The following is a 20,862-nucleotide window of genomic DNA, read 5'->3' as shown; positions in this document are numbered from 1 at the left end:
TTATTGTTATGGACTGAATTGTGTCCTCCCAAAATTCACATTGAAGCCTGAATGCTCAATGTAATGGCATTTGGAGATGGGCCCTTCAAGGAAGTCACTAAAGTTATATGAGGTTATAAGGGTGGTCCCTAAAAGAGATAGACAGCAGGGGTGCATATGCACAGAGGAAAGGCCATTGAGGACATAGCAAGAATGCAGCCGTTTGCAAGCTGAGAGGTTTCTCAGGAGAAACCTAACCTGTTGGCACCTTGATCTTGGACATCCAGTCTCTAGAACTGTGAGAAAGCAAATTTCTGTGGTTTATGTACTGTCTCTGGTATTTTGTTATGGAAGCCTGAGCTGACCAGGATACCTGTTCTTGGTGTCTGGTTTCTCACCCTGTCAGCACTCTCAGGCACTTGAGGCTGGCTCATTCTTGGTTGCGGGGCTGTCCTGTGCATCGCAGGATTTCAAGCATCCTTGGTCTCTACCCACTAGTTACCAGTAGCATTCCCTGACCCTGGCCCTGACAACCAAGCCTGTCCCCAGACATTGCCAGGTGTCCCCTGGTAGACACAATGCCTCCGGTTGAGAATCACCACAAGGAGCAGACTCCTTCTGCTTCAATTCACAATCTCTCATTCGGGATTGTTGTTCCCATTTAAATACAGTGGATACCCTACATATGAATCTTTAAGTTGAGAACTTTCAAAGATGCGAACATGCGCTCCATCAGTGTCAGGCCAGGCATGAGTTAAATTGCAGCTTCCCTCCGTGTCTACTGCTGACAGTCCTTCAGCTCTGCCATCTCCCACCTCCTCTCCCTCCTCCAGTCAGTAACTCTTCTTGCCTGTTCACTCAATTCCAGCCCCTGTATTCCAGCTGTTATGCTACACTCTGTACTTTTCAAGGTACTATACTGTAAGATTGAAAATGTTTTCTTTTTTGTTTGTTCTTATATATTATTTGTGTGAAAAGTATTATAAACCTATTACAGTACAGTACTATATAGCCGATTATGTTCATTTGGTACCTAGGCTAGTCTTTTGGACTTAGGAACATACTGGACTTACAAATGCTCTTGGAACAGAACTCATTCATATGTAGGGGACCTACTATGAAGGGAAGATACTTAGGGGATTTCAAGGCGGCTCTCCCTTGGGGTCATGGGATCCACTCAAGGCTGAATCCCAGGTTTACTCCTCCTCCAGGTACAGAGTTGTTAATACTGGGGCTCCCAGGGCTTCCCTGGTGGCTCAGATGGTAAAGAATCTGCCTGCAATGCAGGAGACCTGGGTTCCATCCCTGGGTCGGGAAGATCCCCTGGAGAAGGAAATGGCAACCCACTCCAGTATTCCTGTCTGGAGAATTCCATGGACTGGGGAGCCTCACAGGCTACAGTCCATGGGGTTTCAAAGAGTCAGACACGACTAAGCGACTGACACTTTCACTTTCAAAGACAGAAGGTACCCCTGTATTTGGGCGTCAGTCCCCCAGAAACCAGTTGTGTCCCAGCGTCTTCCCCTCCCCTACATCACTCTACACACCTCTGGTGAGCCTTCTCTGTTGCAGGGTCTGTCCCATGCACGTGGCAACATTCAAGAGCTTCTCTTGGGACTTCCCTGGTGGTCCAGTGGTTAAGACTCCATGCTCCCAAAGCAGGGGGCTTGGGTTCAATCCCTGGTTGGGGAACTAAGATCTCATATGTCACGTGGCCAATAAATAAATAAAATAAAACTTAAAAAAAAAAAAAGCCTCCCTGGCATGCCAGGTACCATGAGGGCCAGCCCACTTCCAATTTCAACAACCAAAACTGTCTTCAGCCTTCCCTGGGGTGAACTGCTGGCACTCAGATAGGAAGAAGGTTTCTTCTCTGTATGGTATTGAAGGCAACGGGTGAAGGAGGTGATAAAACAAGATGGGAGCTCCTGCTGCCATCTCTGTGTTAATTTGGTCTGTTAGAACTGACAATTTCTATTAGTTTATCAAAAGCTTCCACTTCTGCCATATGCTCCTTAATATGAAAAGTTGTAAAGAGTGAATAAATCGTCATTTTTCAGGCTAAAAAACACAAAAAATAAAATCAAAACTGTCTTCAGACATTGCCAATGATCTCTGGAGGCAGAATCATGCCTGGTTGAGAACCGCTGACTTAGAGTTTAAACCCCTGACCAGGATCCCCACCCCCTGACCCTGCTCTTTCTTTCCTTTCTGTAACATTTCTGGCCTTTGAACATGTTACATATTTTACTTGTTTATAGTGGCCTATTTGTTTGTTGCCTGTTTCCCCACAGCCCCATGAGGGCTGGAGGTTCATCTGTCCTTCCCTGCCAACATCCCACTCGCTGAGGACAGGGCTGGGCTCACAGCATGTTCTCAGTGGAGCTCTCATTCAGTGAGCTGGTAGTAACACAGGCAGGTCAGATTAATGGTGAGCAGGGCCCTATGGGACTCCCAGGCATGAAGGCCTTTTTCCTCCCCCTTGTCTTCTAGGCAAGACTCCAGCCTCCATGACCTTTCCTGAATTCCAAAGGGTGGATTCCAACAGTTGCTAATCAAGAGAGCAGCAGCCAGGAAACCACCTGAGGCAAGATTAAAGGGGCTGGAGAAATTCATCAAGATTAGGAGAGGGCTCCCCTTGTAGCTAAGTTGGTAAAGAATCTGCCTGCAATGCAGGAGACCTGGGTTTGATCCCTGGGTTGGGAAGATCCTCTGGAGAAGGAAATGGCTACCCACTCCAGTATTCCTGCCTGGAGAACCCCATGAACAGAGGAGCCTGGTGGGCTATAGTCCATGGAGTCGCAAGAGTCAGATTCGACTTAGTGTCTAAACCACCACCACCACCTGAGACTCTGCACACACTCTAATGTTGTCAGCAATCCCACCCTTTCAAAGCTTTGCAGAACTGTTATTGTTCAGTTGCTAGGCTGTGTCCAACTCTTTGCGATCCTATGAACAGCAGCATGCTAGGCTTTCTTGTCTTTCCCCATCTCCCGGAGTTTGCCTAATCTCATGTCCATTGAGACGGTGATGCCATCCAACCATCTCATCCTCTGTCACCCCCTTCTTCTCCTGCCCTCAATAGTTCCCAGCATCAGAGTCTTTTCCAATGAGTTGGCTCTTCTCGTCAGGTGGCCAAAGTACTGGAGCTTCAGCATCAATCCTTCCAATGAATATTCAGGGTTGATTTCCTTTAGGACTGACTGGTTTGATCTCCTAGCAGTCCAAGGGACTCTCAAGAGTCTTCTCCAGCTCCACAGTTTGAAACATCAGTTCTTTGACACTCAGCATTCTTTATGGTCCAACTCTCACATCCATATATGACTACTGGAAAAATCATAGCTTTGACTAGACAGACCTTTGTTGGCAAAGTGACATCTCTGCTTTTTAATACTGTCTATGTTTATCATAGCTTTTCTTCCAAGGAGCAAGCATCTTTTCATATCGTGGCTGCAGTCGCCATCTACAGGTAATTTACCCTAGCAATGTGATTTATGGTGGGGGTCTTGAGCCATGTGGGATCAGTGTGACATCTAGAGGGGCTAGAGGCTGAGCAACTGAGTTCAGCCAGGCTTACATGACTAATTCTCAATAAATATGCTAGACTCAAAGTTCAGGTGGGCTTGGGTGGTTGACAGTACTTCATACATGTTGGCACACGTCATTGCTGGGAGATGTAAGCATTGTGCATGTGACTTGGTCTCTTCCAGACTCTGTCCAGGTGCCTTTTGCCTTTGCAGATTTTAATCTGTATCCTTTTGCTGTAATAAACCACAACTGTGAGTAAAACAATTCTTCTCAGTTCTGAGTTCTATCAAATCACTGAATCCATGCCTTTTTTCTTTTTTTGAACCTTCGGTTTGGGCTATCCTGGGACCCCCGAACACAGGTTCTCCAGAGGAAAACAGCAGCAAAGATACAAAGGTATTATGTAGGGGCTTCCCAGATGGTGCTAGTGGTAAAGAAAGAATCTGCCTGCTGATGCAGGAGACATAACAGATGCAGGTTCGATCACTGGATGAGGAAGATCCCCTGGAGGAGGGAATGGCAACCCACTCCAGTATTCTTGCTTGGAGAATCCCATGGACAGAGGAGCCTGGCGGGTTATAGTCCATAGGGTTGCAAAGAGTTGGACACAACTGAAGTGACTTTGCATGCATGCATGTACCAAGAATGGGTGCACTGTTAGACCCATTTTACAGGTGTGAGAATGGTAGCAAGCAGAATTCTAAAGCTTACTCTTCTCTCCCAGCAAGAGTCTGCTTATTCAATCAAATGATAGTCTAGGGACTGCTATAAAAGGATTTTGCAAATGTAATTAAAGTCTCAAGTCAGTTGACTATAAGCTTCAGAGCTGATCTAGGTGGGTCTGACCTAATCAGGTGAGCCCTCTAAAAGCAGAACATTTTCTTGGCAGCAGAGAAGTCAGAGAGACTTGGAGCACATAAAGAATTAGATGCATCCCCAGGAACTAAGCATAAACTCTGGCTAGAAGCCAGAAATGAAATGGGGACCTCAGTCCTGCAGCCACAGGCAACTTAATTTTGCTAACACCTGAATAAGCCTTGGAGTAAATTTTCTCCCAGAGCTTCCAAAGATGAGCCCAGCCTGGCCACCTTGATTTTGGGCTTGTGAGACCCTGGATGGACAGCGCAGTTGAGTCTATCTGGACTTTGACCTACATACCTATATGCTAATAAATAGGTGTGTTTTAAGCTGTTAAATTTGTGGTCATTTGTTACATGGCATTGCTCTCTAATACATGGGCTGAGGCTCAGAGCAGATGAGGTCTTCCGCCAAAGTTTACAATTGAGGACAGGGCAGGTAGGTGGGCAAGGTGAGTCCACTTTTCCACCTGATTTTAAGAAAGCAGCTGCCCATGCTTCTGCTTCCTCACCTCCCTGGGTTGGGACCTGGACCAGTTTCAACCATGTGTGTGGGGACCTGGGCCAGTTTCTGTCTCACTGGACCAGTTAGTTGCTCAGTCGTGTCTGACTCTTTGCGATCCCATGGACTGTAGCTGGCCCAGGTCTTCTGTCCATGGAATTCTCCAGGCAGGTATACTGAAGTGGTTTGCCATTCCCTTCTCCAGGGAATCTTCCTGACCCAAGGATCAAACCCAGGTCTCCTGCATTGCAGGCAGATTCAGTTTCAACCATGCTGATAAGCAAACAGTCTGGGGCAGACAGTGCCACAACACGGACAGGCCCCGGGTCCAGACTAGATGCATGTGCCGAGATGCCTGGCAAGTCTGAACCGCTTGCCTCTGACTTGCTGCATGAGAAAGAAATTAATATTGTGTGTCAGACAAGGGCCTGACCCCTGACCCTTCACCTTCTCCACTTATGCTGTTCCCTGAGTCTCAGCCTCATTCCTGATTCTTTCACATGATTTGGGGGCACCTCCTGCTCTCTTTACTTTGATCTGCATGTTTCCTGGCTCTAACAAATGTCTGTCTGCAATATGCCCCTCCCCCTTGCCCCATCTCCACCAGGCACTGTCTCACTGGAAGCTGTTGGTCTCCCTCCCTGAATGCCTTCCTTCCGAGCAACTTCCGGCCTTGGTGCCTCCTTCCCCTCTTTTCCTCAGGGACCTGGAAAGAACATGTGTCTGCAGTGCAGCCTTCCTTCCTGGTGACCTCTCAGGGGCTTCAGCTGGGTGGAGCCTTGACCTCTCTCTTCAGCCCCACTGAGATTCCCAACCCTCTGCTGGACAATGGACCCAGTCCTCCACCAGCTACTCTCCCAACTTCCTTCTCTTTGGTGATCCATATGCCTCTGTCCCCACCCTGCTGTCTCATTAGCTGCCAAGTCACAGCCAGTCTCCTGTTAGGCCTCTGAAACCCACTCTGGGAAGTCTACTTCAGAGCTGCCCTGGTCAAAATGTTCGGTGGTGACCTGGCACAAAATCCATTGATCACTCGTGGTCCTCAATCTTTAGAGCTGCCCTGGTCAAAATGATTGGCAGTGACCTGGCACAAAATCCATCAGTTACTCTTGGTCCTCACTCTTGGTCAGTCTTGGTCTTGGGCAGTGCTTAAACACTAGAGATGCCTTTTAGGAGCCAGAGTTGCCCTGCTCTCCACCCACCTCCCTGGCCTCTCCTTTTCACTGCTTCTCGGCCACCTTTAATGCTGGGGTGGCCCCAGGCTCAGTCTTTGGGGGTCTCTTGGTTCACTCATCCCCTTGGAGAGCTCCTCCAGTCTCCTGGCTTAACACCTGTCAGCATTTGATGCCTCCTGACTCTACGTCTCCAGCCCAGCCAGGAGGACTCACCATCTCACTTCCTTCAGAAACTTTTGGTGGGGGGGAATGCCAGAAGTGTAAGTTGGAGGGCTCCTTCTAGCCCCCATGTCCACGTGTCACTGTCAACACCAATCTTTTGCCCTCCCTTGGCCCCAAACCTGCTCCTCCCGTCTCTTCTCTCTCAGGCAACTGGGGCTGGGTCCGTCCTTTAGGAGGACCTTTAGGTGGCGCTGGGGCCCCACCCCTTGGGGTTGGCCTTTATGCTCTCTTTCCTTCTGCTCCACATCCATCCATCAGCAATCAGGTCGTCTTGACTCCCAGGGAATATCCAGAATGTGAATACTTCATATGCCCTCCTTCCAAGCCCCTATCCTGTGTTCCCCTGATTTATGTCAGGGCTCCTCCTAACCCACAGGTCTACTCTGGTGGCCCAGATGGTAAAGAATCTGCCTGCGATGCAGGAGGCCCAGGTTGGATCCCTGGGAGGGGAAGATCCCCTGGAGAAGGGCATGGCTACGGAATCCAGTATTCTTGCCTGGAGAATCCCATGGACAGAGGAGCCTGGTGGGCTACAGTCCATGGGGTGGCAAAGAGCTGGACACGACTGAGTGACTAATACTTTCACCTTCTCCTAGCTCAGGCCTTTCCACTGTGGCTAGAGGGAGCTGAGCCTGCCTCTGCTCAAGAGACAGCGTGGCGCCCCCATGCGGAAAGTGCAAGTCAGTCCAACACAGCTCAGGGTGGGGTTGCAGAAGGGATCTGCACCTGCCTGTCCGTCTGCCTGGAGTGCTTTCTCCCCAGGTATCCACGTGACTCCCTCAGCTTCCTTAGGGAGGTTTCCCCACTGCTGGAAGTGTCAGTTGTGTCCTCCAGGCTTAGAGCAGTGTCCCGCACACGGATATTTGCTGAAGCAGGTGAATTTGCTGAGTCCTCTGAGGCCCTGGCTCCATCCACCCTGCCCCACCTCTAAGTTCCCATTCCTGCCCTTACCCTTGGCAATTTTGATGTCCAGGGCCGTGCGGATCAGAGCCATGAGGGTAGAGTTGAAGTGGACGGTGTTGTCATCAGCGACGGGCAGATCCATCCGCAGGAGCCTCTGCAGAAAACCAAAGGCAAGGGCAATCATTCCCAGGGACCCCTCTGCCATCCCGTAAGCCAGACCCACCCTACCCGGGGAGCCCCAGGAAGAACTCTGAAGGCAGCGGCTAGGGTGCACCTGTCCCAGTGTTCCATTTCCTGACTGCCCCTGGTGACCCATAGGGGGCGCACTGGGGACTCGCCTATGCTGCCCGTTCCTCACCCGCCTACTGGACCCCGGAAGTGGCATTTCCAGGGTTGGCCCGGATCCTTGCCCTGCCCCAGAGTTCTTCTGGACAGCTCCGTTCCATTCTGACCCCAAAGAAGAAGAGCACAAGCCAGATCGCAGCAGACATGCAGCAGCCAGGCAGAGGGGTCCATGGCCACAGCCGCTAGGAGGGCCGCCGGCTCCCCACCCCCAACCCCTGGCTCGGCCCAGACCCGACCAGATGGGCACAGACCACATCATTCCTCCGAGAAGCGGCAGGCAGGCGGCTCCCCGACTACAGATGGGGTGGGCCCCTCTCAGACATGCAGTGAGGCCATGACACACAGAATGGCGGACAGGGCCGCATGCAGACGGAATCTCGAGACTCATTCATAGCTCCGTGGAAAGTGTATCTCAGGGGCATGTCCGGGTCTTGGCTTTTTGTGCGATGGCATGGGGAAGGGGTGAGAGGGTGTTCCCATGGCCCAGGGAAGAAAAAATTCCCTGTATCCCAGGCAGGGGCTCTGTCCCCCATGCTTGGTGGCATGGGAGAAGATGCTGGGCTGGTGTACACCAGCCCAGGATGAGGTGGCATGGAGATGAAGATTGATGTCCACCAGAGCAGACACAGGGAACATAGAGTTGGAGATGGGGATGGGAATGGCAAACTCAGAGCAGAATACAAAAGATGGGTTGGGGCAGGGTGGTGAGGGAGGCGGTAGACAGAGAAACACAGATTGGGCCACTGTGCACAGTTGTGCAGGTTGTGCACTGCACAAAGGGCTCCCCATCTCAGAAATCATGGATTTGTGTGTAAATGACACCTTCCCAGCTGACAGTGGAAAAGTATCATATTGTCCCCACGTGGGTGGATTCCAATATTTTCCCCACAGAGTGTTCTGTGGAAAGGATGCTTGTTTCAAATTTGCACAAAGGAACTTATGAACCCATGGTGGCCCTGCAGAGAGACTAGAAAGGAAAGGGCACTCTCCCTCTCTCTTGCACATGCTCACACACACACCAACACTCAGCCAAGCAGAGACCAAGAGATGGACAAAAGGAAAACTAGAAAAGGGACAGGTGCAGGGAGAGGCTGGTGGGGGCACCTCATGGCCTTGCCTGGGAAGGAGGGGTGCACAGAGAGAGGAGGAGGAATAAGGATGTGAGGAGGTGGCCACCTGACACAGGAGGAAATGAGGTGCACAGAAGGGGAGGAAGGATTCTCAGACACAGAGGGGGCCAAGGTGGGATGGGAGAATGGAATGATGGGACCATACTTCTTGGAGGGATTGACTGTCAAAGCCATCCCCTGAACGTTGTGTGGATGAGTTGTGGGGAACAGAGCATCTGTCCTTGGGTGCCAAGGGAGATTCCGGCACAGGGGTCTAGAGGGGTGGCCCGGCCCAGCCGCCTGGCGGCTCCTTCAGCCAGCATGCACCACCCCCCAGGTCGGCCATGGTGCCTGCCCGCCCCAGGCCCCCGCCAAGGCAGCGTGCATGGCCTGCGTCAGGGTGCCACGGTCCAGGGGTCCAGCTGCGGCCCGCCTGCCCACTCTGGAACAATGGAGAGGCATGTTGGGGTGTCTTGGGGGGAGATGGGTGGCTTAGGGACAGAAGACTGGGGAAGCAACTCCAGTGGGCAAGGAAGAGGGGAGAGGCTCTGGTGCTCCCCAGAAAGTCTCAGATCCCCCAAGGCCCTAGGTCAGAGATCAGCTTCAGGTGTGCATAGGGGACCATGAGACCTGGGGGCTTGAGATATAAAAGATGGGGTCCAAGCCCCTCTCTGCAAGGTGCCTGCCCAGGTCTGGGGAATGGGGGCCACTCTGGGCTCAGTGGCAATCCCACCTCTCAAAGTGTTTGTGTCCAATTTGGTTCCTGGGGGACCAGGTGCGAGGGGACTTGGGGGCTCCCTTCCCCCTCCCCACCCCGGCGTGTTGGCCATAAGAGAGTCTCAAAACACCAAGACACACTGATCAGAAAGGACGGACACAGTAAATTGCTTAGAATCAAGGGATGGTCATGATCCATTTACTTGAGGAGGAAAGGGGAAAAAAAAAAAGAAAAAAGAAAAAGAAAAAAAAGAAGAGTAACGCTGGAAAAAGAGACTCGGCTGGCTGTTCCTGGTCAGCACTGAAAAATCCCCAGTGCCTGGACGTCGGTGGTTGGCAAGGGTTAAACTACCTTGTAAGCCACTCTGGCCGGACACTTCTTCCCCAGACCCAGGGGCGGAGACATGTGTCTCAGCATCTGATACATGTCCGGGTAAGGCATGCGGCCCCTGGCAGCACCGAAAACAAAAAACGGAGGTGGGAACGGAGAACCAAAGGAAAGGTGGGTGGAGGGAGGGGAAGGAAAGGAAGGGGAAGAACCAAAAGAAAAAAAAAAATCACACGAGCCGAAAAAATAGAGAGAGAAAGATGCAGAGAACGATAAAAGAGGTGTTTCAAATAAATAAAAAAGAGGAGAAAAAAATGGGAGAGGTAATTAAAAAATATTATTTCACTGCTTATGAGCAGGGAGAGAGAGAGAAAAGAGAAAAGTCAGATTCACTTTTGACTCTGAGCTCTAGTTCTGGTGGAATGTGGACAGAATGGGGGTGCTTCTCACTCAGAAGGGTCTGGAGCAATTCTTTGGTTCGGTGTCATTTAAAAAACTGGGTCAAGTTCTCTGGTTTGGCTGAGGCTGGTCTCTGAGGGAGCCTAGATGGGGAAGAGGGGCCACAACAGTGGGAGAAGGGCTGGGGCTTTGGGAGGCGAAGGGTGGAGAGGGAGAGAGTGGAGGAGATGGTGGAGGGGGGTCAATGCAAAGTTACGGTCCCCTCGGATGTGTCTGATTTTGGGGTGCCGTTGAGACCCCGGGATGGGCAGCTTCAGCTAAGAGCAAGCAGAAATGGCTGAAGGGAACGGAGAGATAAACGTTCCATGCTTCATCAAGTCTACGTGACTGCATTCTGTTGGCTAAGAGAGTTTTCTAGTTTAATGCAAAAGAGAGAGATGGCTCTGTTTTTTAGATTATATATATATATATATATGAAATATATATATTGAAGAACCCCAAGCCACACTCATTCCATGGATGCTAGCAGGTTTTAGTGGAAATCAAACCTTGCAAGCAACCCTATGAGGACATTTCTTGCCTAAGCCGAGAGGGGGAGATATTACGCGCAATAAACTGTACATATCCTTATAATGAATCCGACCGCTGAAAGGAGAAGAGAGGGGATTAGTGGAGGCATGGGGTTAAGCTGCATCACGTTGGCTCCCCGTGCTCATAAGTGAGGTCACGATGCCAGGGTCTGGGAACCCCCTGGCTTGAAGGAGTAAGGGAGACAGGATGCATGAAGGTTCCTGAGACGTTCCCAGACACTTGCAGACCCTGGGGGTGTGGGGTTGGCAGAGGGTTTTGTTTGGAGTAGGCTGAGAACTCTGGGCTGGGAGAACCTCCCCCAGGGCTTTCTGTATCTCCCTCTTCCACAATCTACATGGCTACCCTGGGGTCTGGGGGGTTCGTGGCATAGAGGACAGGGGGACAGCATCCAACTGCTGTGACCTAAAATCAAAAGAGGAAGAGTTAGGAACCAGCTGCAAGTCAAGCCCCAGCCCCGTGGCTCACCCCAGCCTCTTGGTCTCATGGAGGACTTGTCTGGGACTGTAAGAATGGCAAGGATTGATCCCTCCCTGCCTTCCTCATGAGGCCTCCCCTCCAGTGCTCAGGCTGCTGAGGGCCTCTATTTAATGCTTTCTTAGCCCCCCAAGCTCAGCCTGAACTAGAATCCTCAGTCTGTGGTTGCTGGGCTCTGAGCATCAGGATGGCAGATCTGAGTGTCCAGTAAGGGCTTGGTGCTGAGAAGGTACTCAATACACTTTCACTCTTGGAAACCATCACCTGTCAACTAGGAGGGGGCACTCCCCTGCTCATGGAGATGGGGCAGTTTACTTCCTTCATGATCATGAACATACAAGGACCACCAAGGCTCTGTGTCCCTTCCCCTGGCCTTGTGTGACCACAGGTTCCAGGGTCCTGGAATCCCAATGGGAGCTAGGTTCTGCCACTCTGATCTTGTAGCTAATTCTGTCTCCCAAGGGAACTAAACCAGCCCTTCTCCCCATACTCCCAGGAGAATTGAGGCTGAGAGGCCTCTGGCTTCCTCCCTGGGGCCTGGCTAACTTGTTCTCACCATCTGGAGGCCTCACAGTCAGGGACAGGAGAGACTCATAGGAGATGAGCTCATGGTGGGTTCTCTCCCTCATTTCCCAGAAAGCCCCGGGTATGGGCAGCAGTGGTACCCAAATCATTTAACCCAGGATGTACAAGGGTACTGATTCTCATCTCTTTTCTTTTGACTGATCCTACTGAAATCCCTGATAGCTTCCCAGGGAGACAACAGCCTAAGGTCTGGAGCCTGACCTAGACTATGCTCCAGTACCAGAGAAAGGTGGGTGATGTGGTTGGAGGATTTGGGGTGACTGCTTACCACGCTGCAGGGTCATACTCGGCCCAGACACGCACGTACTCATCCAGGTGGTGGGGACCCAGGATGGAGGAATCTCGGGTGAGGTACTCAAAGTTGTCCATGATGACGGCAACAAAAAGATTCAGCATCTGTGGGGACCCCAGGGGCCAAGACGGGGTTGGGGAGAGCGAGACACATCCAAACACATATACACAGAGGCCCAGAGGGAGAGAAGGAGGGAGATAAAAATGGGAAAAGGAAGTCAGAGAAAGAGATGGGGGAAGACAGAGGAAAGACACAGGCTCACAGAAGGAGCCCAGAAACAGAGGGATGGAGAAATGGAGATGGGGGAGAGAGACAAAGACAGAGAGAGACAGAGACAGAGACCAAGATTGATACAGTTGGAGAGAGAGGTGGGGAGGTTATGTGACATAGGAGCCAACACCAAGGGGGCCACCGTGACCCCAGATCCTCCCACACCTGACCCCCAACAAGACCAAAATGAATACTCCATGGACCAGAACCTTATCATGTTTCCATCCCCAGCATAAAGTAATTACTCAGCAAATATCTGTTGGATGGATGAATCTTCCTGCCTTCGCCTACATCTTGTAGCGGCTTGTCACATGTGCTCCTAGCCTTTAGTACATGGGGAGCTTGCATCAGTCTTGCCTCCAGCCCTTTGTGAATGTTGCTCCCTCAGTGGACATCATTTTTCTCCTTTTGAGTAATAACCTCTGGGGAGCCCTCCCCCCCTTTATACTTATATGCTGTTGTTGGATGCGGCTGGCTTCAGAGGTGGTAGTCACATAACCCAGGCTTGTGATTAGTTAGGGAGGGGCACATGACCCAAAGTAGCTAATGAGAGACTTCCTTGGGATTTTTGCTGGCACTCTGGCAGCCATCTTCCCTCCACGGGGGGAAAGTTTGAGAATAAAGCCAGGAGGAAAACAGCAAAGAGGACAGGGTCTGCTATTGCCGGGACCCAGCCTCATCTGGACTTTTCAGTGGTATAAGTTAGTGAACTGTGTATTTTACTTACGTCAGTTTCAGTTGAATTTCTGTTACTTGCAGCCAATTTTAAAGTTTTTTTTTTTTTTGATGTGGACCATTTTGAAGTCTTTAGTGAATTTGTTACAATATTGCTTCTGTTTTATGTTTTGGACTTTTGGCTGCAAGGCATGAGGGATTGTAGCTCCCTGACCAGGGATTGAACCTGCATCCCCTGCATTACAGCGGTGAAGTCTTAACCACTGGACTACCAGGGAAGTCCCTGTATGCAACCAATTTGCTCAATATGTGGTCTAAGTCCTGCTCACCGTCCCTGAGTGGCCCTCAGGGGGAGAAATCTTCCTTCTCTCACTCTGTCTTCCCTATCAAACCACATATCAGATTATACTGCTACTGTCTGCTGACTTGTCTGCCCAGCACCCCTGCAAACTGAGAGAAACATGTTCTCTCCTTATATCCCCAGTACCAAGTATAACGCCTGGCGCATAGTAGGTATTAAGCAAATGTGCAGGTGTAAACATAGTAGGTGCTTACTAAATAAGCTGTATTTCTAGGTATCCCTAACTTCAATTCATCATTTTATGATACTGATTGAGCAACTACTGTGTGCTAGTCACTGTCCTAGGTGTTGGGGATGCAGCAGTGAACAAAACAAAAATTCTTGCCTCTTAGGGGCTGATGGTCAAGTGTAGTAGATGTCTTCTAGGGTGCCTGCCCTTCCCAGATGGGCTGTAGTATGAATGTGTCTCCACATGTACCCACAGCTACTAAGACAATGGTGGCTATTTGACCAGAAGCTAGGATAGCCCATTCAGACTCTCTTTTGGGAATTTGACAATGGGCAATGGTCCCTCTGGGCTTCCCTGGAGGCTCAGTGGTAAAGAAGCCACCTGCCAATGCTGAGACGCAGGTTTGATTCCTGGGTCGGGAAGATTCCCTGGAGAAGGAAATGGCAACACATTCCAGTATTCTTGTCTGGGAAATCCCATGGACAGAGGAGCCTGGTGGACTACAGTCCATGGGGTTGCACAAGAGCTGGACACAACTTGGCAACCAAACAAAGACAACAACAACAACAGTGGACCGTCCAGGTCAATGGCTGTTGACACTGGACTCAGGGTGGGTGGGGGAATGCTTTGAGACTTAGGCTGCAAGTATCTCAATGTGAGGCTGCTGGTCTGAAGAGAGTAGATGTGTTGGGCTTTTGCTGAGAGATACTGGTGCTTGGGCTGAGGTCTGAAAACAATAGCTCCCATACTCCTTGGACAGCTTACATCCTGCCAGCAGGAGCCATGGGTGGGAGGCCAACCTGGGGAGGAAAGACTAGGAGGAGAGGAGACTCCTTCTGCTTCCCACGTGGCTCTGTGTTGTGGACTGAACTGTGTCCCCACAAGATACATTCAAATCCTGGCCCCCAGTTCCTGCGAATGTGACTTTATTTGGAAAAAATGGTCTTTGTACTCTCATCATCAGTTTAAGATGAGATCATACTGGATTAAGGTGGGCTAAATTCAATATGACTGCTGTCCTCATAAGAGGGAAATCTGGACACAGACACACATGAAGAAGACCATGTGAGGACAGAGGCAGTGACTGGAGTGATGCTTCCACAAGTCAAGGAACACCTGTGGCCATCAGAAGCTGCAAGAGGCCAGGAAGGATGCTCTCCTAACTGCTCTGGAGGGATCATGGCCCTGCCAACAGCATGGTCAGACTTCTAGCCTCCAGAACTGTGGCAGGATAAATTTTTGTTGTTTTCAGCCATCAAGTTTGTGGTTCTTTGTGACAGCAGCCACAGAACACTGTCTTCAGTTGTCCAGGGGCAGCATATAGCTAGGGTGCCAGCACTCCTTCAAGGGTGCCAGGGCAGGGGTGCCAGTGGTGGCTGAGTTGGCTGTCAACATCCTCTTTTCCTTTTAATACTCCAGCCCTGGCCTTCCTGCCGCTGTTAATCCCTGGTGACTTCAGTGTTGTCTGTTTGCCCTTTCAACCCTGTGTAGCCAATCCCTATATTAAATACTCTCTGCCTGAAATACCTACATAGTTTTAGTTCTTCTGACTGTGCTCAAACCATTTCAGAAAGAGTGGAAAACAAAAAAGATTTGCTGAGATGAGACCCCAGAGAGAGTGAGAGAGAAAGAGAGAACAGGATGGAGGTTCCTGATATATATATATATATATTTTCATTCCTGGTTCCTTTTTTCATTCTTACAGTGAGTTATATTCTCAGGTCTGAGGAGATTCCCCCTTTTAACAAATTCATCTTTTACTAGTGAAAACCTTTCAATTTTTTTGCAAAGCCCCACAGCCTCCAGAGAATGTTCATGTGGCTGACTTTTCCCTGCCTCAGAGGGCCGGTGGGAGTCTCCTACAGCTCAAATGGGACCTGGGGCAAGCTCTGAGCTCCATTAGTTTTTCTCTCAGCATGCACAGCAGGTCTCAAAAGGGGGAGATTCTGCTCCCCCCTTCAGGGGATACTTGATAATGTCTGGAGACATCTTTGGTTGTTACAACTGGGAGAGTGGCGGGGCACGTGCTACTGTCACTAGTGGATCAAGGCCAGGGATGCTAGCATGCACAGAACAACCTTCATCAGAGAATGATCCAGCCCCCAATGTCACGAGTGTCATGGGTGAGAAACCCTGGTTAACCTAATTGTGGGCTGGTCCAGAGAAGTCTTGGAGGTAAAAAGCGTGTGACAGCCACATTCCAGAGAATTCACACCCCTGAGAGGGATCCAGGTCTAGGAAGCTTTCCTACACATGTCCACGGACTCACCAGAAATGAGCAGAGAAAGATGAAGGAAACGAAGTAAAAATAAGCAAATTCATTGCCGCATTCGTGAGTCAGGATGCCAGAGTTCTTATCACAGGGTTTCCCGCTGAGGCAGGAAAGCATGATGTTGTGCCAAGCCTCCCCAGTGGCACTCCTGAGGGGAGAGAGGGGGCATCAGGGACCTGGGTATGCAGCCCTGGACAACCAACAGCTACTCCTATGGAGGCAGAGTGCTAAGGTTAAACACTTAAGCTCTGGAGCTGGACTGATGTGGGTTTGAGTCCCAAGTAAATCACTTTTTTCCCTCTTTGAGACTGGAGAGGCGGGATTGTCATCCTTGGCTGTGCATTAAAGCCCAAGGAGAATGCTTTTTAAAAATGCTGATGCCAATGCTCCCCCACTCCCACAGACTTGGTATTAACATGATCTGGCTTAGAGATACAGGTATGTTTTAAAAACTTCCCTCTCTCTCGGTAACTGTCATTTCTTATTTCTTTCTCCCTAGGTTACTCTGGTCCAGGTGCATTGGGTTACTTGTCCTCCAACATGACAGTGATGCTCCTGCCTCAAGACCTTTGCACGTATCATACCCTCCACCTGAACTGCCCTTCCCCAGATATCCACATGGCTCCCTCCCTCAACTATTTCGCTCAAATATCATCTCCTTCAAGGGAGGCAAGACCTATTATCCCTCCATTTCTTTCATTTGATTGTTATTAAATGAGAAAATAACTGTGACAAAATACACATAAATATTATAATTTTAAACATTTAAGTGTATAATTCAATGGTAATAAGCACATTTAGCTGAACATGGAAGAATTGATGCTTTTGAACTGTGTGGTGTTGGAGAAGACTCTCAAGAGTCTGTGGTGTTGGAGAAGACTCTTGAGAGTCCCTTGGACTGCAAGGAGATCAAACCAGTTCATCCTAAAGGAAATCAGTCCTGAATATTCATTGGAAGGATTGATGCTGAAGCTGAAGCTACAATACTATGGCCACCTGATGTGAAGAACTGACTCACTGGAAGAGACCCTGATGCTGGGAAAGATTGAAGACAGGAGGAGAAGGGGGGCAACAGAGGATGAGATGGTTGGATGGTATCACCCACTTGATGGACATGAGTTTGAACAAGCTTCGGGAGTTGGGGATAGACGGGGAAGCCCAGCATGCTGCAGTCCATGGGGTCACAAAGAGTCAGACAGGACTGAATTGAACTGAAGCATATTTAGAATGCTGTGCAACCATTAGCACTATCCATCTCCAGAACCATGTTATCATCCCAAACTGAAAACTTGTATCCCATTAAACACTAATTACACCTGCTCCTCTTCCCCAGCCCCTGAAAATATTGACATTGAATAGTTTTTTCCCTAAGAATTTGCCCATTTTGGGTACCTCATATAAGTGCAATCATACATTACTTGTTCTTTCATGCCTCCATTTCCCTCTTAATCTTGAATTTTATCTCCTAATATCCTTTATAATTCAGTTCAGTTCACTGGCTCAGTCATGTCTGACTCTTTGTGATCCCATGGACTGTAGCACACCAGGCCTCCCTGTCCATCACCAACTCTCCGAACTTGCTCAAACTCATATCCATCGAGTCGGTGATGCCATCCAACCATCTCATCCTCTGTCTTCCCTTTCTCCTGCCTTCTATAATTAGATTACTGATTGTCTGCTTCCCCTATGGAAATCCAGAGAGCAGAGAACGTTGTCTCTGCTTTGTTCTCAGTATTTACAGCAGTAAATACAACAAGTGCTCAATAAACCTCTAATGAATGAATGAAGGAACCCTAAGTGCAATCAGAATTAAGAATCAAGCCTCAGCGGTCTATTCAGAGTCTATAAGACTGTTTCCTTATCTGTCAGGTGCAGTTGCCAAGAATCCCTTGACAGGATGCTCAAGAAGATTCTATGAGATAATCCCTGAAAAATGCCTTCATGCTTGCATCCCAAGGCTTTCAGCTCCCGCCCTGTTAGGGCCCTTGGGCCGCTCCACACCCACCCCAAACCTCACTGGAACAGAAGGTGGACGGCACGCCCCCACCGGAAGAGAAAGACGAGGACACGCCCACCACCGGAAGAGAAGGATAAAAGCGTGTCCCTGCCTCACCGGAAGAGAAGCATGAGGGCCTGGAAGAAGGTCCGGAAGTTATTGTGTTCAGTGATTTGGAATTCATCTTCATCACTGTCCTCGTCCTCCACGTCGATGCCAATGTTGCCAAACACCTGGGGAATTAGATAGTGATGACTAGGAGTGGCCATGGGTGCCAGAAGCTTCAGGAAAACTCTACTCAACCTACAGAGATGCCTCTCTGAAATGGGCTCCCCTAACCCACCCCTCCCTACGCCGGGTGGCCCTCCTTGGGAGTGCTCTGAGAACATTAGGGGGCTGGCACTCACCTGCATCCCAATGATGGCGTAGATGAAAAAAAGCATGGCAATCAGTAGACAGACATAGGGCAGGGCCTGGTGGGAAGGAAGGCAATGAAGAATAGTGCTGGGTGCCCCTTACCCATGCTGTTTCCCTCACTGGTCCCAGTGCTCAACCCCCGCAGGTTGGGTGGCCGCATGCTGCCAGTGGTGCCAGGGATGGTGGGCATCTTTGGTGGCTCTGGGAGATTCCCTTTGGAGCCCTCAAGACATACCGGGGGGCAGGAAGTTAGAAAAGAGTCCTGCATATAACACACTCCCAGTAAGGTATATGATATTAATAAAGGCATTTCCACATGATTTCTAGATTCAACCAGAGCAGGCAGGGGGGTAGGGGTGGGGGAGAGATCCTGATTTTTCTTCTTAGCCCTGGCAGGGGCAGGGGCTGGGGCTCACCTTGAAGGACTGCACAAAGGTCCAGAGAAGAATTCGGATGGTGTAACCCTGACGGAGGAGTTTGATGAGCCGGGCAGCTCGGAAGAGGCGGAGGAAGCTCAAGTTGATGAAGTTATTCTGGGGAGATGGAGAAAGAGGGGTGACCATTCACCCACCCCCAGGGGCTCAGAGCTGTCACCACTCACAGAGGCCCCTACATGAAGCCAACCAACAGGAAAAAGCAAGCCAGACCCCAAATAAGGAGGGAGAGGAGAGAAAGCACTATTAATGCAATGGTGCGGAGGAAAAAAACTATAAAAAATGAAGTAGGGAATGGGAAGGAGAAAGGGTGAGAGGGAGGAAAAGGCATCAACTCAAAAGCATAAACCCTCCCTGCCAGCCCCACCCGCAAAGGGGAAAGGAAAGAAAAAGGAAGGAAGAGAAAGGAATGGGGGTGGGTGGGGTGGGGAAGAAATAACAAAAGAACAAGGAAAGAAAATATATCCGAATCATCCAATCAGGAAAAAAATCGAGATGGTTTTTGTTTCTCCCAACAACCAAATGCACTGAGACGATAGGACACAAGCGGGTCAAGTTGCCGAATCCATCACACGTGTACGATGCACAAACACCGGGGCGGGGTGGGGCAGCCAGCACGCTCAGGCCTGGTGGACATGTGCGGGTTCCGAGGGCATGTTATGCTCCGGGCCAGAAATGCATCTGTCGTGGGACTCACCGGGCACCCTGCCCTGCCGAGCTGCCCACCCGCTCCTGCCCGCCCTGACCTCACCCCACGGCCAAGAGGAGCAGCGGCTTGAGCCAATCGGAGAAGCGGAAGAGCATCTTTTCTTACCCCCTTGGCGAGCGGGAATGGGGAGGACGGGAGGGAGCTGGGGCTGTTCGGCTGCAGGGCGAGTCCTCGCTGCCCGCTGAGTCGGAGAAGATGCATTTGGGGCCCTTTCCCCCCTCTCAGGGATGGCTTCTCAGCTTCTGGGACTGGGTGGAGTAGCACGGGACCAGGCCTGCGGGAAGCAGGAAGTACGCAGCGCCCGTGGGTGGGTGAGCTTGCCATCAGCCCAAATCCACCGAGGGGCCGGTGCTGGGGGCCGGGAGATGAGGCTGTCCCTGCCCCCAGGACCTCCCTGGGTGGACCCTGCCTCTGCTCAAAGGCCCCCTGTCTAGTCACTGCCTCTAGATTCTCCCTCCCGAGCCAGAACCCCGGGTGGGGTAGGGGTGGGGGTAGGGGTGGGGAGACAGGGCTGTTGTATCTTGGTGACTAGATGGTTCCCACGTGACTGTCCAGGGGCTTGCCTGCTGGGATTTCAGGGGGCGCTGTTGGGGTACCAGAGACTGGAAGTCATGCATGGGCCAAATCTGGCCAAGGAAACTATTTTGTTGGGCGCAAGGAGTTTTCTTTTAGAAATTAAAAATAGTTGCCCATTTAAGTCAGATTTTCGCCCTCAAATCTGCCTTTTGGACCACCCTGAGGCTGCTTCTGCTGGTAGCAGTTACTTGAGGCTCAGATGTGGCTGCCTGCCTTGAAGCAGGCCACGTGTCCTCCAGTTCACCAAGGTTCCTGCATCCTAGAAATGGAACTGGTTTCCTGGCTTCTGGTATCTGCTTGGGGACCAGGGGCATTTGTGGTATGAGGCATTTCAGGCAGGCCTGGAAACCACCACTGATCAGTGGGTTGGAAGCAGAGGGGCCACCAGGGGACTTGGAGAAGCTCTAGATAAGGCCATGTAGCAGCATTAAAACTGGCCTAGCCCTCACCCTACAAATGGCACAGGGGTGGTCATTCAGGTTGCCCCCACAGTCACAGCGACTCTTTTGGCCTCAGAAGTTTGGACAATGAATTATATGGGCAATCTATTTAGTGCTTCTTGGGGGTTTCCCAGACACTGGATCTAGCTAGCTCTGGCCTGGGAGGTGAGAGGCAGGAATGGGAGGGGTGGTTCAAGGAATTTCTGAAGATGGCAAGAGGCCTCTGGGTTTGCCAGCAAAGTCTGGGGTGCTCCCTGGGACATATCAGTTGACCCTTAGGTAGACATTTAGGATGGAGGAGGGGTGTAGGGCTCCTACCCTGACCACACTGGACCCAACCACAATGAGAATGTCTCGAATGCCTCAAATAAACCCCCGCAACCCAGCTTGACTGAGAGTCACCCTCCGTGCCCTGTGGACTTGACTCCCAGCCCTGCTTGGCCACCCATTTGGGACCAGGGCCGATGGCCCAGGTGTCCCCAGACCCCTCCCGTCCACCCCCCAGAGTACGAGCCATCCCTTCATGGGGCGGGGCAT

General features: G+C 50.7%; 1 protein-coding gene across 3 annotated transcripts in view; it reads right to left on the bottom strand.

Moving 5' to 3' along the window:
• The window catches only part of CACNA1A (calcium voltage-gated channel subunit alpha1 A), a 250,656-nt gene that overhangs the window by 10,078 nt on the left and 219,716 nt on the right, over nt 1-20,862 (bottom strand). For 2 of the 3 annotated variants that reach the window (XM_081495595.1, XM_081495593.1), the window contains 7 exons: nt 18,583-18,699; nt 18,157-18,222; nt 17,867-17,982; nt 15,751-15,901; nt 11,983-12,110; nt 9,690-9,786; nt 7,215-7,320 (listed from right to left, as the gene is read on the bottom strand). In XM_081495595.1, the coding sequence (XP_081351721.1) occupies nt 7,215-7,320; nt 9,690-9,786; nt 11,983-12,110; nt 15,751-15,901; nt 17,867-17,982; nt 18,157-18,222; nt 18,583-18,699 (781 nt within the window). Of the gene's footprint in view, nt 1-7,214; nt 7,321-9,689; nt 9,787-10,612; nt 10,710-11,982; nt 12,111-15,750; nt 15,902-17,866; nt 17,983-18,156; nt 18,223-18,582; nt 18,700-20,862 lie in introns of all 3 variants that reach the window. The other variant, XM_081495594.1, reaches the window with a different exon arrangement.

Source organism: Giraffa tippelskirchi, chromosome 6 (assembly GCF_054371585.1).
Source record: "Giraffa tippelskirchi isolate mGirTip1 chromosome 6, T2T-mGirTip1v1.2.pri, whole genome shotgun sequence".
Taxonomy (NCBI): Eukaryota; Metazoa; Chordata; class Mammalia; order Artiodactyla; family Giraffidae; genus Giraffa; species Giraffa tippelskirchi.
Note: the sequence above shows the minus strand (reverse complement) of the source record. Positions and strands in the feature narration are given on the sequence as shown.